At 38.0% G+C, this 27,346-nt stretch overlaps 1 protein-coding gene across 2 annotated transcripts; it reads left to right on the top strand.

Moving 5' to 3' along the window:
* Window positions 1-27,303, top strand: AMPD3 (adenosine monophosphate deaminase 3). 2 transcript variants are annotated; one of them, XR_608164.1, is made up of 14 exons: window positions 1-224; window positions 2,639-2,834; window positions 3,290-3,455; window positions 5,774-5,993; window positions 8,681-8,810; window positions 16,395-16,589; window positions 16,828-16,959; window positions 17,817-17,980; window positions 19,151-19,277; window positions 20,110-20,273; window positions 22,300-22,427; window positions 24,794-24,967; window positions 26,091-26,201; window positions 27,127-27,303. XR_608164.1 is itself a non-coding variant. In XM_008941146.1 (14 exons), exons 1-14 carry the CDS (start codon window positions 4-6, stop codon window positions 27,301-27,303), a joined length of 2,292 nt encoding a protein of 763 aa, XP_008939394.1. In that variant the 5' UTR covers window positions 1-3. The 2 variants fall into 2 exon arrangements, 1 of the variants encoding a protein (XP_008939394.1); XM_008941146.1 differs by having other exon boundaries at window positions 22,313-22,427.
* The last annotated feature ends 43 nt before the right edge of the window (window positions 27,304-27,346 follow it).

Raw genomic sequence — 27,346 nt, 5'->3', positions numbered from 1 at the left:
GAGATGCCCAGACAGTTTCCAAAGCTGAACATCTCTGAGGTTGATGAGCATGTGCGACTTTTAGCAGAGAAGGTATTTGCTAAAGTTCTCCGAGAAGAAGACAGCAAAGATGCCTTGTCACTATTCACTGTGCCTGAAGACTGCCCTATTGGGCAGAAAGAGGCCAAGGAAAGAGAACTGCAGAAGGAACTGGCAGAACAACAGTCTGTGGAAACAGCTAAAAGGTTTGTTCCATAGTTGCTTTCTTATTGGAAAATATTTTTTTAAATGAGCTCAAGTTAATATTGAAATACGTGGCAAATAACATTCTGCCTCTTACTACTTCAGTAGAAAGGTCAACAGCAGGTACCAAGAGCACCTGTGTGGTGTCCTTCCATGCTATGTGTAAGGTGTGGGGATTGGTCTAGGGAGCTTGGACTGGTGAGGGAGCTGCGTATGCAAGTTTAACAAACAGTATAGCTGGCTAGAAGCTAAGAAGAACAACACAACCCTAAAAGCTCTTTAATGTAAAAAAAAAAGTGAGAAAAAGAAACTTCTGCTCCACAGTTTAATTCAGAGAAACAGAAGATTTTAACACAGAGAAAATGACAGTGGTGTGATATTTTAGTCTCTGTAAAAATAGATGAAAGCAAAGACTTAACCTTCTCCCTTGATATTAAACGTTAAAAGTGGTATTGGCATAATGAGGTTATTTGTAGATTTCCTTAACTCACAGAGATAAAATCTAACCACTATCAGCCTTAAAAGCACACATTTTGAATTTTCTCAAAAAACAAACAAACAAACAAAAATGAGTCCCCTTTTGGTTTGCCAGTGAATCTAATAAAGCCAAACTTGATTTAGTTTATGATTTTCTTCTGCAAGAGAGGTAGACTGGCCCTGATGTCAAGCTGTTCCAGTACCTTAACTTCAGTAGACTGGCTAGACTGCTTCCAAGAGTCACGTGAGCTCAGCAGCAGTGTGACACCAAATGGCTTGGACATGGACAGATGCTGCAAAAAGCAGGCAAACAAGAAGCCTTTGAAAGCGACAGCTAAACACACGTACCCGGGTAGCTGCAGACAATCAGTTGGGCAATGCTTGGCATCGTGTTCTGGAACAGAAGGGAGACGAGTCAATTTAGTTAAATTAAGGTATGACACACTGATGATACAGGCTGTGCCTTTTGGGTTTGAGTTGCGCAAGTGCAAGGGTTTCCCAGTTGGCACATTCATAGACATGAACAAGCACAAAAGGGAAAACTAGATGTTTTCATTCAAACAGCTATTTGGTGTCGCTTTTCTCCTGAGCCAGTAAGTTTTGCTTTTCGTTTGGGACATTGTCCTATAGAAATATGTTTTATCAGACTGTACCTCAAGTTTTGTGGAGGTTTAACTGTGGGAAGTGGAACATTATATGTATCTTGTTTACATGTGGGAAGAGAACAAGTATTCATCCATGTCCTGCAGGGCTGAAGTGTACTTCAAGGACAATTACATGAGTAAAACTTCCATTTTCAGTTGCAGTTGATCCAACACTACCTTTCAGAATTTCATACTGGTTTCAAAGATGGCTACAAGGATTTAGGAGAGTGTGGAATTTGGTTGTAGAGTATTAATCATACCAGCACTCCATGTTCTTATTCCTCAGTGTGTCACAGAAGTAATACACCACTTCAAGAGAGTGTTACAGTATTCCTTTTTCTTTGTTAGTGATTCTTATGAACATTTTTTTTAAAAAAAATAGTTTTCAAATCTAGCTTATAAAACAAATTCATATTTATTATATGAATATTTAAAATATATTTAATTTAAACTGAGTAAGGAAAATTAATTAAATCTTTAGAGATAGTCCAGAAATTCACTTGAAGTATTGCAATTACTTTGCTGAAAAATACAGCGTTCTTTTTCAGCAGATCTGTCCAAGGTACACATCTATCACAGTTCTGCTGAGAAAGGGCAAAAGTTTTTACATCTATGGGGTTTAGCCAGTTAGTGCTCTGAGGGGAGGAGCGGGCTTAACAGATCAAAGCCATGCTGTTATTACTCTGATACCAACATTAGCCTTTTGTTCAAGTCTCATCAAACACCGCCTAAGGAATAACTATGCGCTCATCCCTTTTCTTACCAGTTTAATTGAATTGCTATATATGAAACTTATCTTGTCTGACAATTAGATGAGTTTTAAAGTCCTGCTTGTTTTGGGAAGAATTAAGTGTGTAATAGCACAGTAACTTATAACAACTTAATCATACATAACATTCACTTTTTTCTGTGTGATACTTCATGAGTTCTGATGCTACCAGTATCTAAGAATCAACTCCTACTAAAATAAGCACAATGATCACATTTACAGTGACTGGTTGAAACTGAATTTGTAAGAAGAGAAACAAAACAAACCTCAGGGCATCTTAGGGTGATTGTAAATAAATTACAGTGTATCGTGTTCAATGCAATTGTTTGTAGCATATATCATATGAAATGTGAATAGAAAAAAAGGTAAAAACACAAATATTTTGTGATCAGCATTTTTGCTGTGGTATTAGAGTTTTAATTTGTAAAATTTCCTGGGGGGTGATCTCTTTGCTGTAATCAGATTTCCAATGTGTTTAATGTTTCATACCGTGGCTTATTTTATGCTTTATACCATGAATTCAAAGGAAGAAAAGTTTCAAGATGATTCGATCCCAGTCTTTGTCATTACAAATTCCACCTCAGGAATGGAAAGCACCATCAGCCAATCCTGTTCTGTCTCCTGCAACGCCAGTTCTTCCAAGTGCTTTTCTGCCAGTCCAAGTGCCATATGATGTACCAGAGTTTCAGAGAGTTTCAATTAGTGGGGACTACTGTGCAGGGGTAAGAAACCACCCCCTTCCCCTCCTCTGTTGGGGGAGGAAATCCCAAACCACAAGCAGCTAATGTATATGAAATGTGAAATGCCGGTATATTATGTCTCTCTGCAAACTGTATATTGCTTTGTGAACACATTGATTTGTAAAACAGTTAAAGTCAAGGTCAGGTCATTTTATACTTTTTACATAAAAAATAAATTGGATAGATAAAAATGTTGTCAGGCATTATATAAATTAATTAAATATATGGCAGGAGGAAAAAAAAAATGTGTTTTGCACATTGTATTTGGACTCTGCTTGCCACTGGCTTCCTGAGACCTTGGCTAAGATTCCTATGGTCAAGCCACATACATTTCTGGAAAGTCAGTAATTCAGTTTCCTTGTTAGCAGCATGGATTCCTTTTGTGGCTAGAAGTGCTCTTTTGTTTTTGTCTGTAGTTATGCAGGCTTTCCTTTCAGGTTACAGTTGATGATTATGAGCAAGCTGCCAAGAGCCTGGTGAAAGCTCTTCTCATTCGAGAAAAGTATTCACGTCTTGCCTACCATCGCTTCCCAAGAACGACATCTCAGTATTTGTGTAGCATGCAAGATGAAAAGTGGAGGGTTGAAGATGAAGTGTATCCAGGTGAATATCCTTGCTCTTCTTTTTAAAATATAGAATTAAACCCATGCACTGCTGTAGTAAAGGTAAGTTGGATTTTTGCAATGATCTCTTCTGAGTGTCTTTGCCTCTGTAATTTATTCCGTTAGTAAGTGGTGAAGAATTACTGATGGACCTAAGTTATAAATGCTTTGTCTAATCTGAAACTGAAGCTGTGAAAAGCTACAAAAACATGCTAGACTCTCACTGATTTTTTTTTTTCTGCAGCAAATAGGATAGTAAGTAATACACTTGTGTTCCTCCAGGAAAAAGAAACATGGATATAGTTTAAAGTGAACAGTCACTCCCCAGATCTTGGCATGCTGAAATGAAAGGGATTATAAGATCATCTATACTGTAAATTGAAGCATGGTACAGATAAGCCAGTTAGCAAGCCCTGAGTCAGTAATATCACAGGAATATCACTTGCTATGTCAAGATTGGAAGCTGTATATTCATATTTGTTTGTCATTCTGACTGGGTTAATAAATTCTGATCTCTCAACCAGGCCTATCAGGTTGAATGTTTTCTCCACTATATGTGTCATAAATTATATTTGTCATTTAGGGTTGGGTCTTGAAAGCCTTGCTTGTGTGTTAAGTGTTTGCACTGCTAGGTTTTGGATTAGCCTGTGGGGAGCAACTTTGGTCTTTACAAATGTACCACTGTAGATGTGTTCATATTGTTGACAATGTTTTCTGAGCCATAAAGTTACTTTTGAAATCAATTACCCTCTAGCTCAGTGGTTGAAAGGGGCTGAATTAACATGTTTTCAAATGTTTTTTATACAGAAAGGATGTGAAGAAGACAGTATACTGAATATTCAAGACAGGAAAGATAATTTAGAACAGCTGCCAGGGAGATATTTCCAAGCTATTATTAGTTTAATAACTTTTTTTATAGTTATGACTTTAAACTTATCACATAAACAGTAAAATCTCATTATGCAGTGTTGTAATTAGCATTAAAGGTAAGAATGGTATCAGTTTAAAACATACATTCAGATGGTCCAGGTGAGCACAAGAACTCGTTAGTTACTTTTCTGTCTTGGTTTAACTCAACAGGTAAGAGAAGAAATCTCAGTAATAAGACTGAGCCTAAGAATGTAGTATTTTTGATATAAATGTAGTTGAGACTCTTATTTTATACTAGTTGCATTAGTAAAAGAAATTGTGAACATTGGCTGACATGAGTAATAACTTTTAAGTGTTCACATAAGCTGAATCTCCCAGAAGTATGTGTTTACCTGATTCACAGAAAAAAAAAATAATTGTAATTACGCAACGGGAACAAATCTCAACTGTGGATTTGAACAAATCTCAAATGTGCTTCTGGGACTTCCTGGTTTTAGTCAAGATCAGAAGGCCAACTAGAGTTATGTTGTACTGTCTTTGGCTTCTGCACTTCTTGGTTATATTCAAAAGCAATTAAAAATAATAATAAGGGATTTTATTAAAACAAACAAGAAAACCCACCCAAACTCGCAAACAAAAACACCCTCACAAATTAAAAACACCAATCAAAAAAACAAAACAAGAAAAACCAACCAACCAACCCCCCAGAAAACCTACAACCCATCGCAGCCTTGGGCAGAATAAGAAGCAATGAGTCTTAACGTTTCCTGCTCTAGCGTGAGTGTAGTATATTCACTAATGGTTGGGAGAAGGAGAAACTAGCCCTAGTGTGTATGTACTAGTCTAGCTCATTGGATTGTGGGAAGGGCAGAGGTGGAGAAGTAAGGCACAACCTGTTCTTTTCTGACTGATGTTTCAATATGAAAACAGCTGCATTACTGTGTGCTTAAATAAAAAATTCAGAAATTACTTAGTAATTAGTAAAATTAAGTAGAAGTAAGTAAAATTAAGTAGAATTAAGCAAAATTAGTGAGTCAGAAGGTGAAAGGCAAATAATGAAGGTGGGTACGAAGTCAACAACTGTTCTATAGTTCAAAAATCTCAACTGTACTTTCAGCCATGCAATTAAGTACTTCTGGAAGCTTGTGAAATTTATATCATCATACATAAATAAAGAATAGTATTGAGTCTATTTATACCTTGGTTCAGAAAACTCTGTGTATAATATTTGAATTATGGTAGACCCTTAGCTTAGAGGAGGACTGCAGTCTGTCAGAATAAAGCTGTGTTGTAACAACAGTTCTTTTATAGTAACTGAAAATGCAATTTTAATTACAATATTAAGATCTGTTACAAATGAAGCATTAGAGAATCATAAAGTCCTTTTGTTAATTATTTTGCCTTTCGATAAGGTTACTTCTTCTAAATGTGATGTAAATTTATTTTCAGATTTCCATTCACCCCCAGAAGAAAATGAAGATCCTTACAATCTTGATGATGCTCCAGACAATTTGGATTATATTATCAAGATAAAAGGTGGCATTCCCTTTGTTTATGATAACAAAGAAATGATGGAACTCAATGAACCTCACAGTCTGCCATATCCTGACCTGGAGACCTACACTCTTGACCTGAGCCATGTTCTTGCTCTAATTGCTGATGGTCCAACGTATGTTTCTCTTTCTTCTCTGCCCCTTCAGGCTGCTGGTTACCTTTAGTTTAATACTTCTCGCTATTCTGATATTTAATTCCTCAATGTATTTATTCTGCAGTAATGTTTTGTTTTACCCTTCACAAGAATTAATGCATCAGAGAAAGACTTAAAAAGGGAACACACCACCTCCCAACCCCCCCAGCTGTATTTAATTTCTTTAGTTTATCTGCATCAACCACCACAAAATGGGAAGGAGTTAAGTGAAAAGCAAGATATTGGCCAAATGTTTGCATTCAAGTTGAATCTCACCCAAACTTTTTGAGGCATGGAAGTGAAACTTGAGCCTCACCTTTTTAATTTTGTTTTAGCCTGTGCTAAATTTGAGGGTTTTGAACAGTGGTTTGGAACTCCTTCATGTCTGTCCTACTCTTGCTGCATGAGGAGAAACCCTCCTAGGCAGAGCATACAGAACAGCTCAGCAACATAAATATTCAGTCTGATTTGTTCCATATGTGAATTAACTGCTTATGTGCTGCAAAACTGATCCATGCATGCACAATCAAAATAATTCTGAAATGGTCCAGAACCATCAGACTCCCGGGAAATCTCTAAAAACTGGAAACATAACAACTCTAGTACTGTCACTGACACAATCATGACAAGGCAGTGTCCTTGCCTGGTACATAATGAAAGCACATTCATCCAGTTTTTAGTTCACAGATAAGAACTGGAAACATCAAGGTTTCTCATGGCCTCAACACAAGGAAAGGAAAGATTTCACACTAGGATGGAACAAAGCAGGAACCTGGACTGTTCTTCTGAACTACGTGCCCTGCCTGCCAGCACTGCATTTCTAGGCCTGTCTGTGAAAGATCATCACTTAGGAAGTGACAAGTTCGTCACATCTGATGCATTCTTTCCCCTTTGAGTCTGTCTGACATCTGCAGCATGATGTCTACCTTGCATATTGATAGCAGCAAAGCAGATGGGCTGAACACAACTGTCCCATTCCCTAACCACTGTTTCAGCAGCAGAAGCGTGTGCTTCCACCAGTATCATCAGCACTCCTGCTCCAAACCAAAGCTAGCTTGAGTGTGCTTGTTTACAGTATGCAGTGGGTAAGTCCATTTCCAGTTTCAGTGTGTTATATTCCAAGAGACAGATACTGAGAAGACTAAAGGACGAGGAGGAAAAACTTGAAGCAAAAGTCACACTGAAGACCCTTCTTTTTGCAGCTTTTGTTAACTGTCTTTATCAGGAAGCCATAAGTAAAAAAGGCCTTAGTAGGACATGTTAGAACACTCATCACCTTTGAAATGTAGGGGCAATCATCTGCTCCTTTCATTTCTTCAGATTAAGCTTTTGGAGGTGGATTCACACTCCCTGATAAATACACACAAACCAAATGGAAAAAGTCTTTTCAGTAATGCTGTTGCATAAGCTCTTTATATGATATTGTTTCCCTGCTTGCAGCAAGTGCTTTCCTGTCATCTATGTCTGTCACACATGAGACTGCATGGAGATCAAGAACCCATTGTTCTTTACTCTTCCCTGCACTTAAACTGGTGAAATGCCCCCCCTAATCCTCATTCTTACAGTCTCTTCAATAATAGTATAACCCAAGAAAGACTTCCTGCAGCAGGCAAATGGGTCTTGATCAGCATCAGATAGAGTGAAACTGTTTGAATTGGACTTTCAAATCCATAATGGATTTTGTGTCCCACTGAAGAGAGATTATCAACAATAAATCAGAAAAAAAGAAGGCTGTTAACATTAATAGTGCTATAAAAATGTTGTAGATTCAGTACAAACTGACAGATGGTGAAGATAAAAGTGTTGTCATTGGTTAAAAATAGAATGAGGAATGTAACAAGATACAAGTGAGGACAGAGGAGTAGGCAAGCAGGAACAGAAGCCTGTGTCGGTACAGGCGGCACAAAGCAGCAGCAAGTCCCCAGGCAGGTGCAAAGGAGGAACTTTATTTACAAAAAGTCTGGCCTTTTTATGCCATTACTTGACCATTAGTTTACATACTTTTTACTTAACAAACTCATTTTAACCAACCACCAAACACCACAGTGCAAACACACAGCATGCCTCGCCTCCTCTATTCCAGCTGAGTCACTCTCCCAGAGCCCTTCTCTGCTTAGCCTAGGTTACAGACTGGAGCTGTGATTTTACCAGGCCTTCCCTTACAAAGCTGTACCTATCGACTACAGAATCCCATGATATTTCTAAGAAGAGTACAAGAAATTATTTTGGAAAAAAGTATTTATAAACAATAGATGTGTTTTTTAAGGCATAAAAAAAGAAAGTATATTGGATCTTATCTTGGCTTCTTACATTCACGTTGAAAAAGCAAATACACTTTGGGAAAACTTTATTGTTAAGTCTGGATTCCAGGTGGTTTCTGTTATATAAGAGGTGATCTACTCTAGTTGAGGTTTTGTTTCAGAGTAGCAGCAGTTGCTAGCAGATTTTATTACAGGTTTTATTCTTGTCCCTGTTACTAAAAGAACTGCAGTTCAGACACAGATGCAATGATAACAATATTTGAACAACTTAAGGACATAACACAGATGCAGAGTTCTGTGTTAGGTTTCACTAATACCTTTGGTCTGAAATCATGTTTGATATTGACTTTGTTAACCAGTAGGACAAGAAGAAGGGATTTGTCTTGTTCTCCTTGTTTTCTTTTACAGAAAAACATATTGCCATCGGAGGCTTAACTTTTTAGAATCTAAATTTAGTTTACATGAGATGCTAAATGAAATGTCGGAATTTAAAGAACTAAAAAGTAATCCCCATCGAGACTTTTACAACGTGAGAAAGGTAAGTGTGAAAAGGATTAAAGGTATAACATCAGTTTCAGTAGCAGTTCTAGCAATTTTGCATTTCTTATATGATGTGTGAGCGACCCGCGCGGTGTGTGCATACCACTCAACTGAATTATGCTATTTTAAGAATATTAGAATTTTTTTACATGGGAACACTCCAGGAAAATTAATTTGAATTTAAGTAGGTTAAATGGATTATGCTAAATTAATCTGTTCTTTTATTTGGAATCATAGGGGCTGAATAGAATGTAGATTGCTTTAAAGGAGTGAAACAGAATTAATCAAATGAAGCTCACTTGGATTATGAATAAAAATATCCACTTGGACGTTTAATTCATTTTAATTACTTCCCCTAGAGACAGTCACATGCATTTTCCTGCTTTCATGTAGGTAAGTTGTACTCGACTGTAGTCAGAATAGCTGCATAGATTTTTGGATAAAAATTTCACTTCATTGTCAAAATGGGTGTTTAAATACACGTTAAAGGAAAAAAGGCCTCCCATGGAAAGTGAACTGAGGACTTACACTGCCATCAGTATGTGGTAAAAAACATCTGTGAAATATTAAGTAAAAAGATTGTTATTTGAGGTAAATTCTTAGCTGCCTTTGAGACAGACCAGGATGTAATTAGCGACAGGGGAATCAAGGAGCTAGATTTAATTTCCTGGCATATTCACACCCAAAGGAGCTGCATCTCTTCAAAGCGTGGAAGCAGCATGCTGTTTAAATTTGCTTCCTTTTCCTGAAATTAAGTGGAAGCTACTGGAGAGATAATGCTTCATTTGATGCGTTTTGGTGAGTTTGAGTTCAGTTTGGTGAGATTTCTTCACAAGGCAGTAATTGCTGCTGGTGTTTTTAACCACTGCAAGTCCATTTTGCGTTGTTTCTGTATGCAACTGAAAGATGTAGTCTTTGTCACTTCAGGGTTTAAATCAGTACTTTAATTGTTCTCAGTAGGCCTTGGTTATCACTAGTACATCAAAAAGTACATCAAAGTTCTTTTGGCTTTCCCCTATTGGGTCCAGTGTGTAGGCTGCTGAATATTTTCTACTGTTGTGGTAATAAACTGTCAAATACTAAATCTGCTAACCAGAAGTGTTTGATGAATGCACCCCTGTCCTTCTAAGGCTAGAAGCCCATGGATTGTTAGGCAAATTCTAATGAATTTCACACTTGTCTGTTAAGCACATGGATGGGAGGATCTTCTAGCTAATTCCCTCACGCAGGCAGGCCTCAAGTGGCAGGGACTCCTAACTTGATAGTTCTCTTGCATAACCCTGGACAAGATATTTAGTTCATGCCACACTCAGATAAAACACTTCACTAGCTGACAGAGACGTTAGTAAGAAAACACATGGTGACTGAGAGGTGTGAAGGACAGCGGTGCGGATTGGGTAACTGCCCAGACAATCAATTTGATTACTGAGAAACTGTAATTAACAGAATTGTAATTGCCAAGTTCAACCTTTGATTTAAAAACAAATGTTCAATGTCTCTGGGCCTATCTTAATTATTTTTTAATTATCTGCTATTAAATAAGCCAGTCTACAAAGGGATTCATGTTGTTCAAAAGCACAAAGTGTACATCACTTCTCCTCTGGCAATACTGCATTCCCGAGAGCAGGAACAAGCTTGCTCTTTTCTGGCAGAGATCATTCTTACTGCTAATTACTGCTTTAAAAATTCTTGCTGCACAGAGTTGATCTTGCTTAAGGTTGTATTTTTATGAAGTAAGCTTACAAGTAGTATTTTCATGAAGTTTACTTTGTGGAAAGTAAACTGCATTGTAGATAGAGTTTGTCTAAGTACCCAAATGATCTTGTTTTCCCTATGTACTGCTAACCAAGGTAATGTTTGGTTTTTTAACTTCCTTAAAGTGCTTCCTCCCTAATAACAGTACCAGCAGTGATATTTATAATATAAACCAGATATCTCTAGGGCCTATATTTTTAGGATGTCTGTCTGTCAGCCAGTCCTAAACAGTGCGTACTGCTCGTACGGAAAGCCAGAAATAGGATTCACCTCCCAAAAGAGCTATTAGTGAAGTTGTTCATTACATCCCTCATACACTAGTGTGGAGATCCTGGTTCAATCCGCTTGTTTATATAAAAGAGCTAAAGTAGCTGATGGATTAAAAAAAAAAAAAAATTAAGACAGATTTGAATGTAGTGGCAAGGTCAGTCAGTGAACATGTATTACTGCATTGAGAAAGATACAGTTGAAAACTGGGCAGCATTATTTGCTGGCATGATAATCAAAGGTTACTGGTTTCTCTTGCCCTTCTCCCTCCCCCTCCCATCCCTTTTTTTTTGCATGGTTTAATAGGAGTTCTCTTCCAGTGAGCTCATTTGTTTAATAAATCCCACGATAAGGATGGAACTGGAAAACTACCCTTCAATAGCCAGACAAGTATTTCTCTAGACAGACAAGAATTCACAGGTGGTAAGGTAGTGTGGCTGGTTCCACTTGGCTCCCCACAGGAGGTGGACAACTGCCTGTGTAGGAGAGGCTCTTGAGTCTGCCATCAGCAGGGCTCTCCTACGTTCTCCAGTGGATGCAAAGTGCAGTGAACACAGATTCTCCACCTAACTACTGGGCTGCCTTCATTAAGGATGAAAGTAATCAGTAAGAGTGTAGCTTGACAGCGCACAAACTCAGAACTGAGTTTTAACCTTTGTGTATTACAATGTCGTGCCTTTATGTGATTTTTTTTTTTTTTTTGAGCAGGGCTTCCAGTAGATCAGTGCCCTACAGCCTCAGGTAATTTGGAGCCAATAATTGATTTTTTTTACCTGAAATACACTTTCAAAGTAAAGAACCTAAATCTGAATGTTATGTTATTTTACTTTTCTTAAAATGTTCCAAATTGGAAGAGGCATGGGCTGTTTTGGTTTTGGAGCTGTTGTCGTTATTAGGAACTTCGGTTTATATCCATTGTTTTTCTAGGATGGAGGTTGTTGCCTTTTATTTTTTTTATAAAGGTGAAGACGAGATTTGTTTACGTAACATATATTTGCTACCTTTATGACATACGTTGATATCCTGCATTGACAGGTGTCCTTCACTGCAGATAACTTTGATATAGCTTTCTAAAGATGAAAAAATGACAGTGTAAGCCTCCTTTCATACTCTTTATCTCTTCAGCCATTTTTTCAGTGTGTCAGCAAACCAAACCTGAGGATATGTCATAACAATGACTTGGACACATCATAGCCTTCTGCCTGCAGACTCACTAGCTCAGATGCCTGGCCTCGTGTGGCAGCATAACAGCTATGTTATCCTTAAAGAGCATAAAATGGGACTGGTTTGGTCTTTTTAGGGCGGAAGAGAGAAGGCAAAAGGGGCATTTGTCACCCTTAGATGAACTCAATCTATCCAAATTCTTTTAGCAGATGCCTTTCATGATAAATAACAATTAAATTAGTAACAATTTCTTAGGATAATATTTCAAATAATAATAAAAAAAAATTGCATACTAAATTGGACCAGGTAAGTTATGTCTAAAGACTTAGGTGCTTCATTCAGATAGGACTGCACACTGAATTGTGAAAATGTACAAATGCATACAGACTAATTTATTATGTATTAGGGTAGGTCAAAGCTCCAAGTCTTTAAAACCTTCCAAAAAGTTACATTGCTTCTAAAAAACAATGAAGAAAGCTCTGTGATACTTTATAAGACTTTTGTTGTTAGTGAAGTTCCTGCTTACCTAAAGGTCGAAGTATACCAGGTGGTTAAAAAAGGTAGTTGAAGTACTGCACATTCTCTGGGAAGAGCATGAAAGACACTCCAGGAAAGTCTTTTTATTCTTGGGAAATAAATATATTTAGGGAGAGGGAGGAGGAAAAAGGGAAAAAAAGTCCAACCAAAATAAAAAAAAAAAAACACCAACAAACAAACAAAAACCAAACAAAAAAAAACCACCAAAAAACAAAAACCCAAAACAAAACAAAACAACCCAACCAACCAAAAAAAGATAAAAAACCCTGTATTCTCAGTTCTTGGAGAATAAGCCTGATGGGGTTAATGTAGCTATAGAGCTATGTGTGATATGCTTGTAGGGACTGGAGAAGATTTCACAGGATTGCAAAGGCACACTTGAGAGAATTATTTCTCAACAGGAAGCAGGACTTCAAAAGAGATGCCCTTACTACTGTTTCATGTGATCCTTGCATACAAGCAAACAAGAAACAATGTCTCCTTGTTCTCTGTTCTTTCCCTCCTAACAGCAGTCAACTCACATAGATTAAATAAAGAGGAAGTGTTCTGTTTTGGTTGGTTTGGTTTTGGTGTTTTTTTTTTTTTTTTTTTTTGTTTTTGTTTTTTTTTTTTTTTTTTTTTTGTTTTTGTTTTTGTTTTTTTGTTTTTTTGTTTTTTTGTTTTCAAGACTCATTAATTCCAGTAGCTGAGCCACTGCTGGAACTAGTGTATTCTGAAATTCAGTCAACTGCACTTCAGGTTCCCCACACCTGGTATTCTATGCTTATGATTTACTTTTTCTGAATGTTTAGAACTTGCAGGGCATCTGTTAACTGTTATTTCACTTTCCCACATAAGCTGACCAAACCTAGTAGTTTGTAGTATTTCACTGGTCCAGGAAGAGTTTACAGTAAATATTTGCTTCTAAAACAGAGGACATTTATTAACCTGAGTAAGCATATGTATTGGGTTCCAACCTCTACACAAGTACTATGAGGAGTATAAGAATATGTTAAGCAGAGCTGGTTTTACTATTTTAGGCACAGCATTGTTTACTGTACATTAGTAATGTACTTCATATTGTGTACTTCAAGTCAGTAATATGTTTCTTGCTTTTTCATTTAGTTTTAAAGCATGGAGCGTATTTGAACTAGGCAGTGATTAACGATTAAAGGGTAATGTTTAGGATTCAGTTTATACTCTGGTCTTTAGTTACGCTGTTAACATTCATATGGAGACAGATTTACCCTTAATGGCCTGCAGCAACTTCTGTATGTACAAACTGCAAATTAAATGACTACATGTGCCAAGTAAAACGGGCATTTCTGGGGACTGTATGTCATAGCATAAGCTGAGGTGTATACTACAGGAGTATGGCTGCTACTTAGGTGCTCCATGATCCGTTTCCTACTGATCAGGGTGCCAGCTGCTTCTTGGTGGAATCTGAAAGCTGCAGATGTAGCCACTACACAAAGGGGAACGTACCCGGTTTCACCTGCATCGTGTTTGCAGTTCCCTTGACAGAAGAGTCCTGCGTGACAGTCCTTGCAGAGATGGTGGTTCATGTGACTCCTTATAAAAGCTTTCTGGAAGAATTCCTTCTAGTGTGACTTGCTGCATACAGGCTACACAGCTCTTGTGGGAGTGTGTCCCTGGGAATGCTAGTTACTTGCATTTTAAAAAATACAGTGTGGTGGGTTCAAACTGTTCCGGTATCTTAAGGAAACTGTGTCAAATCTCAGCATCCAACCTTCAGATCTTGTTAAATTGCTTGTGAGATTGAAAAGCCCCCTCATGGTCTCTTTGGAATGTACAAATACATGTATACAGTTGATCAAATTAACTCTCAAATTGCACCTTGAAAGCCAAATAAGTTTCAGTTTTACAATGACATGGCTGTGTGGGTTTTCCAGCTTCTATTTATTTTTGTGACAGTTCTTGGGAATGTTGTCAATATTTGTTTTTTTAAACCTTTAAATGCAGACAGCAAAACTGGGAGCATTCTGATAACTGCATTACCAGTGTTGTGCAGAAGCAAGATTGTTTCTTATTTCTGCTTTGGAGCTCCTCTCATTTTCTGTATGACGAGTTAGAGCAGCCCTTTCCATCATAGTTATTTCATGGTGAAGTGTTAATTGTAATGATTACTAACCATCTCCTACCAATATATAGGACAGTATAGTGGCTTTTTAGACTTACATATGTGGCGTTTGGCACATATGTTAGACATCATCATCTTGAAACCGTAACCGTCTTGCTTCCTGCTCATGCTGCAGAACCATTCTGCCAGTTGGTCTTTTGAGACTTGTCTCCAGTATCAAGCAGTTGGTGCACAAGGCACATGTTGGAAATAGTGAAAGTTGGCAATTGCTTCTGACCACATCGCTGTGCTCACAGCCATATCCAGGCTGGGCCTCTGTGGGAGGACAGTGGGAAGCTTAGCAGCATGTAGCACTGTGGCCTTTAGGTGAGCTGAAACTGCTTCTGCTAGGATTTGGCAGGCTGGACTTGAAGATTCTGTCAAGCTGTGTGCAGGGCCGTTGTGCGCATTGTGTCAACTATGAAAACTAATCAGAACAGTGCTTTGGTTTGGGTTTAAATTGATACCAATTTGATGATGATGTCATTGTTTTCCCTACGACATGCATTAGGCTTTGTGGTTGTTCAGTTGGGATTTGTCAAGGAACTTCAAAGCAAGTGGACCCTGGAGCAGCAGCTCTTCTGCTGCACGCACTGGATATCACTGTGCTGTTTGATTCCTTCAGGCTGTTGTCCTAACTAGGGCCTACTCTCCCCTTTCAAGTACTTGGTCCTTAGGAACTGCATTTAGTATTACTCCCTTTTCAAACAAGAAATATTTGGGGAATCTGCCTGTTTTTTTTCTGTTCTTAGTGGTGTATTTTGCTCCTGAGGTCAAGACAATAAACCCTTGACTTCCGGTAATTGCAACAGATTAGTTTTACATACTTGCTGGAGGCACCTAAGGGATTACACATACTGAAGGGAAACCTTAAGTAAATAAACCCCCAAATCTCACTGGTTGTTTCTTTAGATTGTGTTCTAAGATAGGCTGCTCAAATAGCAGTGAAAACTTCTGGGCAAAACAAAAGCATATCTGTAGAAACCATTTGGTGGTTGTAATTTTTTTTTTTTAAAATAGGACTTCAACAAAAAAACCTGAAGGACTACTCTCAGCCCTTTTGTGATGCTTGCACTTCCCTTTGTGTGTGAAGAGATCTGAAGAAACAGAACAATCAGTCAGCGTTATGACTTGGTGTATTAGAATTAAACTTGGGAAAAAAGTGACAAAACCTCTCACATGTACATTTTGCAGTTCTAGTGACCTAAGATACTTACTGTGGCTGAAATGAATTATGATTTTGGAAAGAGCTGAGAATTCCAGAGCCTTCCAGTCAGAAAGGATGGTTATAACTACAGTCCGTAACGAGAAGGACATCGTAGATTCATGGATGAAATAAAAGGATACTAAAGGATCAGAGTGTCCTTTAAGGAATCACAGAATCATAGAATGGCTTAGGTTGGAAGGGACCTTAAAATCTCTAAAAAATTGAAGGGATCATCTAAATTCTGAACCCAGGTTCTGTGATAGGTACTTGTAAAGTATCTTGTTGAAAATTTTCTTAAATAGGAAACTGTTAATTGAGGGCTGTTTTATTTATAGTTCTGCTTATTAAAAATTTCCTCAAAACTTAAAATCTCAAGGTTCTGAAAAATTTTTATTTGCTTAGGCAGTAATGCATTTGGTACTTAAGGAATACGTTAGAAGGCTTTAGTCATTATTGAGACTGACATACATTTAAGTATACTGATTTAAGTTTATGTATGTAGATGATGAGGATGAATAACCTTTTGATTTCAGGTTGATACTCACATCCATGCTGCTGCTTGCATGAACCAGAAACACTTACTGAGGTTTATTAAGCACACGTATCAAACGGAGCCGGACAGGATTGTTGCAGAAAAGAAAGGGAAGAAGATGACTTTAAAGCAAGTCTTTGAAAGCCTTCACATGGACCCTTATGACCTGACTGTAGATTCTTTAGATGTCCATGCAGTAAGTCTATTAACATTACAAACTAAATGAGAAAAAGCAAAGTTCTCTAAGTGTGACATTCTGGTTTCTATAATTTTTACATAACGTATTAAACCAGAATTTGAACTCATGCGTTATTTTGCATGTTTGAAGTAAGTTACCATTGGCCTTTTCTGTGCTTTTTATTGCTAGGCAATTTGATTTATAAACTATTGTGTGTACTTAAAACCATGGTTATTGGGATTTTTTTCTTCTTAAGGGTCGTCAAACTTTTCATCGATTTGACAAATTCAATTCTAAGTACAATCCAGTTGGTGCCAGTGAGCTGAGGGACTTGTATTTGAAAACTGAGAACTACATTGGTGGTGAATATTTTGCTCGTATGGTCAAGGTAAATAAGTTTTAAGCTTTTTCCATCTGTTTAGAAATGAAGGTTTGTAGAAGATTTGCAGTCATAATTGTACTTAGAGCTAACACTATGGTTAAGTAATTCCAAGCATTTGGCTTGCTCTAGCAATTGATCAGAAAAAGACCTCTGCTAAGTCAGGCACTGAAGCTTTCTAAATAATTTTATGAAACTCATACAAATGACCTGTGTGTATATGAGCTCAAAGCAGAGTTGTGTGCAGTTTCAAAGTAATGGAGAAGCAGCCAAGGACCAGTTCACTGGCTTAATATTTTTTTAGGATGTGGTTGGGTAGTGGTAGCTGCTAGTGAAGGAGGGGCTAGAGAAGCGCCTCTGCTTCAATCTTTATCTGCACAGACTTGCACAGGTTTCAAAGTCACTTCTTACAATAAAAGAATTAGTAGCTTTCATGAACTAGATGTCAGCTCTTAGATGTATAGAAGTTCTTGTCTGAACTTAATAGCCTTAAAATTGTTTACTACCACAGATTCTGGGTCAGATTCTCCATTGGGCTGCATATTTTATGTAGTCATTTCCTACAGTTCAAATAGTTTAATTCTGATTTACCAATTTTAAACGTTTGTCTTAAAAAGATGTTGACAATATTCTTATGCAGCTATTACTGTGTAAATATAGGTGTTACAGTTACTTATAGTCAAGTGATATCTTTAGATAGCTTGCTAGTAGAATATTTAAATGCCTAAAAGAGAAAAATAAATTTATCTTTAAAGGGTGACAATACAGTTATGTCTGATCTGAGGCAAATACAATGATAAATATACTACTAGCTGTAAATGATCTTCAGTGTCCATATTAAAGCAAATATATTTATTACTCAATAGGAAGTAGCCCGTGAACTAGAAGAAAGTAAGTACCAGTATACAGAACCCCGCTTATCCATTTATGGACGGTCTCCAGATGAATGGCTGAACTTGGCAAAATGGTTCATTAAGCATAAAGTTTATTCCCCTAATATGCGCTGGATAATTCAGGTTCCCAGAATCTAGTAAGTAATAGGAGTTCTTGGTAGTTTTAATAGTTTGAAATCATACCAATGACATGTTTTAATTTCTGATTTTTTTTAGATAGTTGATGAGCTGTTCTGTAGTTCTGTTTATAAACAACAGCCTAGGAAATGTATTCCTTACCATTGCTGCAGTTTCTTGACAGTCTGGGAGTGGAAGGTGGGAGATGGGGGTTTGAATCTACTGTTTATGAAGCTATTCAAAACTGCTATGAATTATTTCTAAGTCTGAAGATACTAAACTCAAAGTCTACAACTAGGTGAAATTAAGCTGCATTCAAATGCAAGGTAAAATACAACTTAGTAATGAAGATAAATCAACTCTTGAATTCCATAATGGAGTAGAAAATGCTCTGTAAAACTGTTGTCAAACTTCCTCAAAATCAGTGTCTAAATGACAGTGAATTTGGAAATGCAACCCACACTGATTTGCAAGCTTAAATCAGTATCAGTTTTTCTTAATTTTTAAGCGTTCTTTTGGACTTCATTAAATGATTCTTTGTTTCTAATACTATATATTGTAATGCAGTCTCTTATGATAATTTTCTTTGCCTTAAAAGCTGAGCTTCATGTTTTGAAATTGAGTATTTGGAATATGAGTAGAGAAAGAGCTGTTATGGTCCCATACATCCCCCAGAATGTGTTCCTCATCAGGGAGAAAGTTTCTCTCCTTTAATTTTTTACGTAGCAATTTCTTAAGTACGTAGCAGAGTCAACACTTTGGTAAGTCAAGCACTTAATGACACGCTGAAACACTGTCTCTTAGGAGAGGCTCACTAAAGCAGAACATTCTACTTTAACAAAGTTTGGAAAACAATCTTTCACAAGAGGTAATTCCTCATCTCCCCTGTTAGTACTTGGATTGTTCTAAGGGAAAGGGTTGCTCTTCCTGAGACAGCATCTACCCCTGCACATTGTCTCTGTTTTTGGAGCATTCGGGAGCTTCAGCAGAGCCCGGATGGAGCAGAGTGCCAGGCAATGCAGGAGATGGAGCACAGAGACAATGCCTACCCTGACATAAATTTTGCATTTCTGAATCCTGGTAGAACTGAAGCTGTAGAATATACACAAGTGACAGAAAATATGAAAGTGGAAGAAAATTACGAGCTGGTTAAAGAATGGTCACAACCATGTATATTTCTACCCTTTCAGTGATATATTTAGATCAAAAAATATTCTGCCTAGTTTTGGGAAGATGTTGGAGAACATCTTTGTACCTTTGTTTGAAGCAACAATTAATCCCAAAGATCACAAAGAATTGCACCTTTTCCTCAAATATGTAAGTATGCTTGGATTTTCTGTCTTGCATGAAATTGATCGTCCCCTGCTCTTAAACTCTGCTTGTCCATGCTGTTTCCAGACACTAAAAAAGCTTCCTCCTCCAGAGATTACTTGTATTACTGTTTTAAAGCTCTAACATACAATTGAATAGAAGCATGGCTAAGGTCCTGTTGTCAAATAGTTGCTGTTTGTTTCCTCTGAAATAGCTCAACAGCTTTTTATTTGTCTGCTCAGTAGTCCTCTCTATAAAAGATGACAGAAGAATGTTCACATTTCTTGTGCAGTGAGAACATCATAATCCAGTATGTGTACTTTGAGCTTGCCTCTGGGACAGGCCTCCAAAAAAGAGGCACCTGAAAGGAAACAATGTGTAGATCCTAATGGGACTTGGGGCAGAGGTGGGGCTGGAGCTGTTGGGACATGATTAAAAGAGACATTTCTGACTATGCCTCAAATCAGAACTCTGAGGTTTTGTGGGAGCCTCTGGCCTTCAGAGGCTTTTCAAACAACAAAGCATATGAGTTTGAAAGATCTGAGGGAGTCTTACAGGCCTGTACAGCCCCACCCCAGGAGTCGGAAGGCCTTTGTGCATCTGGGCTTCCTACTTGCCTCAGAAATAAAAATGGGTGAAAATTCCTTTGAGAAGAGACATTATTGCTGCTGTCTGCATGGTATGATAAGAGGGCAGAGCAGCAGGACTGCTAGCAGATGGAAGGGAATGACAGAAGAAGAGTAAATGCCTTGTACAAGCAAGTCACAAAGCAGGAGCAAGTAACGCTGAAGTTTGCTTTTGAAAACACTGATTTCCATGAATCTCTTCTTCCACTTAGGTGACTGGCTTTGACAGTGTTGATGATGAATCCAAGCATAGTGGCCATATGTTCTCTGACAAGAGCCTTAACCCTGACCTCTGGACCAGTGATAAAAACCCCCCATACAGCTATTATTTGTATTATATGTATGTGAACATCATGTTGCTAAACAACCTTAGGAAGTAAGTAGTCATTTTTCTCTTACAAGCTTCCAGAAAGACAAAGCAATAATCTTGGTATTAGTCTAAGTCAGTGTCTAGATCATGTATCTTTTGAAGCAAAGGTTATCTTGAATTATTTTAAAGAGTCCAAGAGGAGTACACAAGTTATTTTGAAAACATAAATTGCAAAATGAATTAAAATTAAATATTCAGAAATTGTAAAGGCATCAGATTAATATATTGGTTTGACATATGTATCTTTGTTTTGTGGATTCCTTAAACCTGAATTTATCAAACAAATCAAAAGAAGAAACCGCAGAGAATTGACTTGTTGACCTTTGCTTAGATTCACAGTGGATTTCCAAATATAATGTACCTCTTGGTAGCTTGTTATCTCCTGGTAATTTAAGGGATACTAAGTTATGTTGTGAAACATTGTTTTAAGGGCTGCTGCTGTTGTCAAAGGTAGACAAAGGAGGACAGAATTATAAACTGCACATCTGGCCTACTTACTTAAGCGTGCTTGTTGACTCATTCAGTTTTTCTACTTTTGAGACCCATGTCTAGGCAAGTAATGCAGGGAGTTATGACACTGAATGTGAGATCATGACTATAAAAGGAGATTTTGGCATCGGGGTCAGTAAAGCCTGAATTTCAACTGGAGTTTGTTCCTGATTTCATGGCTTGCTCACCGAGTGATCTGCACAGCTGACTCAAATTGAGGCACAGGGAGGTTATCCACTGATATTATGGTGTTGTCACTTACCTTGGAAGGATTCGGCTCATTATTATTTATAAGATGTCTGGGAATTTTCTTACAGGAGGTGCACAGATTTGTAATTCTAACAGGTCTTATCCAAGTTAATATTCAAAATGTTACTTCTTCTCTCCCACTGCATTTCTTTCTCTACCATCCTACATAAGCACAACTCATAATAAAACCGCCCACCTTAAATTACGTTTAGCTTGCAACAAACAGGCCTAGATGTTAGTTTTAGTTCTGTAAGGAAAGGGCACAATACAGCAGTCATCCCTTTTTCCTGATTTCCTTTATGTTCTTTGTAGTCTACTTTTTTTCTTTTCAAAGGACAGATATTCTGTCAGAATTTACACATTTCTTCTTACCTCAAGATCATTTCAACTACTGTTTGAAAAATCTCCCTAGATAATCATTAAATATCCTTTACAGCTAGGTGAGATAATGACACAATTCATCAGTAAGCGAGTAAAACTGTTCACCCTGTTAAACATACAGTATTTTAGGCACCACAGCCAGCCCATTACAAGACCGTTTTATACTTTTGGTTGTATTAGTGAAGTCAGCAAGGATAGATTACATCCTCACATCCATTTTCAGGAGAAACATTATTAAACTTCCATCCTAGGACTGCCTTATACTCTAGCACGTCCTTGTTGAAATTATTTAGTTTTAACATCTCCAAATACTTCCATGGCATTTGTCTGCACTGAATAACAGTGCATATAACCTAAAACCCAGAGCATTTTTAATACAGATGATAAAATAGTTCTAGAAATTATACTGTGGAGTCTAGTGTAATAACTATCACTCCTTGCTCATCTCTGTACTGCTGAGGATGTGGTTTTATGCCACACTTAACCTGGTGAGAAGGCAGGTTGTCATCACACTGGGTACTGTCAGCTAGCTCTTGGCAATGTGCTTCCACTGCTTCCTTCGTTTTCAATCTAGGAATCATGCAGCCATAGGTTGGATCAGTTCACTTAGCTTTCCATGTGCCATTTCCCTCAGCTGAACTCGGTAACTGTTCACCCAGTAGCTAAATGATTGCTAAATGAGATGTAATTGGGGAAGGAAAGAAAACACAAATATGTCAGGTGGTGGAAGGGGCTTGAGTAGAGGGACATGCCCCTTTTGACAGCAGCCCATGGGTATGCCAGATTAGATATCATGTCAAATTGTATGAGAATGTGTAATTTATTGTTTTAATTCCCATATGAATTATGATTATATACAGAGATGAAAAGCAGTGCATTTTTGGTTAGTGGAGCTTGCTTTTAATCTCCTCAGGGAAAGTTTAAAGAGGCATGTGTACTTTCCTGTTCCGACCTCACTGTGGAGAAGCTGGGTCTATCACACACCTTGTATCAGCCTTTCTGACAGCAGACAACATTTCTCATGGATTACTCTTGAAGAAGGTACTGCTTGATTGCTCACTGAATCTAGTCACTATGTGCTTAGACATCATTCACTGATTCAAACAGCAGTCAAACTGACTTTATCTGGGCAGCCCAAAATTAATTTTCTTAGCAAGGCACAAGTAACTCTTCAGTTTAATCAGAAAGTCCACCTGAAGTGCTGCATTCAGCTCTGGGGGCTCCAACATAAGGAGGACATGGACCTATTGGAGTGGGTTCAGAGGAGGACCACAAACGTGGTAAGAAGGCTGGAGCACCTCCCCTATGAGGACAAGCTGAGAGAGTTGGGGTCGTTTAGACTGGAAAACAGAAGGCTCCAGGAGGGAGGGAGGTTTTATCAAGGAGTGTAGTGATAGGATGAGGGGTAATGGCTTTAAACTGGAATAGAGTTGAATTAGGTTAGATATAAGGAAGAAATTTTTCACTATGAAGGTGGTGAGGCACTGGAACAGATTGGACAGAGTTGTGGATGCTCCATCCCTGGAAGTGTTCAAGTACAGGCTGAATGGGGCCTTGAGCAACCTCGTCTAGTGTGAGGTTGGAAATAGATAATTTTTAAGGTCCTAAACCTAAACCATTCTATGGTTCTATTAAATAAATAAAGCTTAAAAATTAAATAAGCTTAGCTGAACTTCCCGTTTCTTATTTAAGCTACAAAAATACAGCTTATCCTAAGTGAACATTTTAAAGCTATGTCTTTATAGGGAAGACTGTTCATACTGTTCAGATACATCAAGGACTTAGTGGCACCTGGTTTTGGTTACTCCAAGCAGAGCTAAAATGACATTGAAAAAACTGCTTAGATTTATTACTACTACTTGGTTTAGGTCCCAGAAGAATTTAAGGAAAGCTCTTACTTTCTACTGTACCGGGACAAAGGTAATTTTCCCTGACTGGCATCTCTCTGTACTTCAACATTCATTCAGAAGTTCATTAAGGTTTTGATTTTTTTCTACCTAGAGTAACAAGGATCACTTGGCCAACAAATTTAACATAGCTGTATAACACAGCAATATTTTGTATACAATTAGATTGTTATGACAGGACAAACATTATAATTCCTGGCATATCACTTAATAAAAACTATCACATACCTCATCCGCAGGCCACTGTTCTGTATTTAAAATATAATTGGTCAGTGGGTGGCAGACTCGTACTGAGTTTAATTTGTTGGAAAGAGTTCTCTTACAGGATGGATTTTCTAGTTAACGCTGGAAAATTCTTTCTGTAATTTTCAACATATCCAAGAAAGAAAACTGTTGTCTAAAATCATGTCTGATGTTGTGCTTAGAACCAGTAATTCCTAAAATTAGACCCAGACAGAGTGGGACTAAGGCTGTTTGTGACCAAAGCATTCTCTTCCTCACTCTCTCCTGGTTAGCCTAGTGCAGTAACCTGGCATAGCAGGTCATAATAATGGCACTTGTTACATTCACCAGGTGGTTAAGCCAAAAATAGTAATAAAGATGAGGTGAGTACAGATTATTTATGACTTCTAATAAATTAAAACTTATTCTGCTCCTAAAATTTTATCTATTGGACTGCATGTCAACATTTTGAAAATAAGTTGTTCTGGTTCTGTGTAAAAAGGGGTTCAGGGCAGGACCCACACAGAACAGAACTATGTACTCCCCTTCCCCCCCCCCCAGAGAGAGAGATTTTGGAAAAAAACTGATTGGGAGTTAAATGAACAAAAAATGAAGTATATTGTTTAACAAGGAACAGAAAACGAAAAAAGGGAGGTAAGAAAAAATATATACAAAGATTAGGGGAATTACAAAAGTAAACAAAATATACGAAACCCTCAGAAATAGTTCCAGGGTCCCATGGAGCAAAAAACACGCACTCGACCCCAGAGCCACAGGGCAGGAGTGGAGTTAGCACCCACTCGCTGCCTCTTATCAGAGGGTGTGTGGGAAGGGGAGGGAATACAATGGTTCACCCCCACCCGGGGCCCTCCCAGGTGCTGGAAGGTCACACCACCATTCCAAGCCTCAAACCACAACATAAGTTATCTGTGACTTCCAGGTTTTGGGGGAAAGTATGCTGTTAGTATCAAATGCAGTGCCCTTGACAGTCACATGTCTTGACATGTCTTGACGGTCACTTGTCTACAGTAATATTGGTTACCATATTTTTAAAAGATGACATATGTTCAATAATGTAAATTACTTTTATAAAGAACAGTAACATTTGAAATTCAGACTAAAGTATTTTTTAAAGAAGTCAGTTTAGTGTCAACCTGGGGGTTTTTTTTGTTCTTAGTCCTCCCTCAGTAATGCTGTTTCCATTTTATCCAACGGAAATCCTTTTTTTTTTGCTATCCCCTAGTACCATTAAATGCTGACTATGTTTTGTTTTTGCAGAGTCCTGTCCTCCAGTATCTATATTATCTTGCACAAATACCCATTGCTATGTCTCCACTTAGTAACAACAGCCTATTCTTGGAGTACTCAAAAAATCCACTACGGGAGTTTCTACATAAGGGACTTCATGTCTCTCTCTCCACAGATGATCCTATGCAGTTTCATTATACAAAGGTAAGAAATGCAAGAAGCACTCGGCTTTGAATTTGGCAACAGTACCACACAGACACAGAATGACCTGAAAGCTATTTTATATCATTGCTTAGGATATAAAGTTTCATGTCTTGCAGTCACATCATTCATTATTCTTCCTCATTCTCAGTCTTAGAACTCACTGTTAGGTTTCAGAGGGAAATGTCTGATTTCCTAATTATGTTTCTTTTGTACTCTTGCCTCTCCAGTGTTGGCTGTTGAAGTATAGAATGAAGGATGAGGCTGAAGGGAGGTTTGAGCCTTCATAAACAATCCTCTAGAGAGCCAGGAAAGTCCAGTTTCCTTACTAACAAATCTGGGGAAGTACATTACAAAACCACGATGTGGACTCTCTGAAGATGACGTATGAGCTGTTTGCTCAGTGAACTGAAACTGATTCTTACCCTTGGGTGGCCTAGCAGGACAGAAATGCCTGGTCACTGTTTTTCGATGCCCCAATTTTGTGGTGGGCACTGACCTGAGTCACACTGTGCCTTAGAGTGGCCTGTACATTGCTCATGTGTGTTCTGAGGAAAAGCTGAGCTGTGGTGTGCTTCACCCAGGCTTGCTTCTGGCCCATGACAGGTCTCTGCTAGAAGAGACAGTGAGCTTCTGTGGGGGCTCTGTGCATGGATGTGATGCAGCACCAGCCGAGTTACACATAGTGTGGAAGGTCCTCGGCTGTGACAGCCCACTCGAGTCAGACCCAACTCTCCTTGTCTGGAAGGTCAGAAGTGAGAAATTGCCCTGCTGTCTATGTACATAATCCAGATTTATGACTAGATCCTCCAAGGTGTTTATATACCCTGGGTTCTCATTTGAAATTGCCTAAGAAATGCCTTTAAGGATCAGGACTGCAGGCTGTGATTTTTTAGACTAAGATAACTACATACCCAGTGCCTCTTAATTATTTGACAGTTGCCCTTTGGAAATTTGAAATAAACAATTCTGTTCAGTACTAATTGTGATGTTTAAGTCTTAAACCTCTAATTTTTCACAGCTATATAAAGAGCATGTATAAATTCCTTAGTTAGCAATGACTACATATCCCCATTTACACCTTATTTACATTGAATTTAATGTTAAACATATTTTGGTGATACAGGAAGCTCTCATGGAAGAATATGCTATTGCAGCCCAGGTGTGGAAACTAAGTACTTGTGACTTGTGTGAAATAGCAAGAAACAGCGTGCTACAGAGTGGATTGTCAGATCAGGTAATCACAGCTGAAAAAAAATCTCTTCCCTGAATTGTAAGGCAAGTAGGAACTGAGACGTCAGTAGTCTGGGAATTGAGTATTAGGTGCTTGTGTGATGTATTGGTGCACATCTCTATCCTTTTTTCCAGAAATATTCACAAACTATTTGCTATGAGTCTTACATTAAAAAAAGTATTAATGTTACATTTTTCCCTCATTAGCTTTGTTCTGGAATTCTCAAAACATGCAGAGAGACCAGGTGCCTATTAAAACTCAGTTCTGCCTCCAGTTGCAAATCTTTTATTATTTGGGCAATATCCCTTTGCCAGTAGTTTTCTACATCATGTCTTGCACTGAGTAAAAAGAAACTGCTTATCATAAGCAAAACATGTAGGGAGTACTACAGAAAATATTATGGTTTAGATAGGCAGTCAGATTAATATTAAATTCCCTTTTGGCTTTAAAATTCTATACATCCCTGGCTCTCTCTAGGACTTCAGGGCATCCTCTTCTTTGACATTTACAAACATTCCTCTTGAGGAGCTGGTTTGCGAAGAGGCTTTAGAAGTATTACCTGTTGTTTCATCCAGTATTCTCTAGTGACAACTACTAAGTTTCTTCTTGTGCAACGGTAAACCAGCAAAAGAATCCTAAGCCTCTTTTTGACCTCTCACATGAAAGATCTAGTAGTGAAGACTGAACACAGCCAGAAAGGGTTTTAGCAAGCCAGATGGAGTACTGCACTGAGTAGTTCATATATATAAACTTTGGTCTTCAAATCTCCCAAATTGGCTAGGACTCTGAAGTAAAGTTCAGTAACCAGCTGGTTGAAGCTGCTCTTGTCCTTTGCACTGGAGTCATTCAGCTAAAAAATACTCAGTTATACAATAAATCAAGGTAGTTGAACTGATTTCTTCCTTTTTATATTTAATCCCGTTCACAGGAAAAACAGAAATTCTTAGGGCTGAATTACTATAAAGAAGGGCCTGAGGGAAATGACATTCGGAAGACAAATGTTGCACAGATCCGGATGGCCTTCAGGTATGAGACACTGTGCAATGAACTGAGTTTCCTGTCTGATGCTATGAAAACAGAAGAGATTTCTACTCTGTCAAAATAGTTACAAACTCAGAGAAACCAGAACATTTCACTCCTAAGCAGGG

This window comes from Merops nubicus, unplaced genomic scaffold, assembly GCF_000691845.1.
Source record: "Merops nubicus isolate BGI_N331 unplaced genomic scaffold, ASM69184v1 scaffold49095, whole genome shotgun sequence".
Classification (NCBI taxonomy): domain Eukaryota; kingdom Metazoa; phylum Chordata; class Aves; order Coraciiformes; family Meropidae; genus Merops; species Merops nubicus.
Note: the sequence above shows the minus strand (reverse complement) of the source record. Positions and strands in the feature narration are given on the sequence as shown.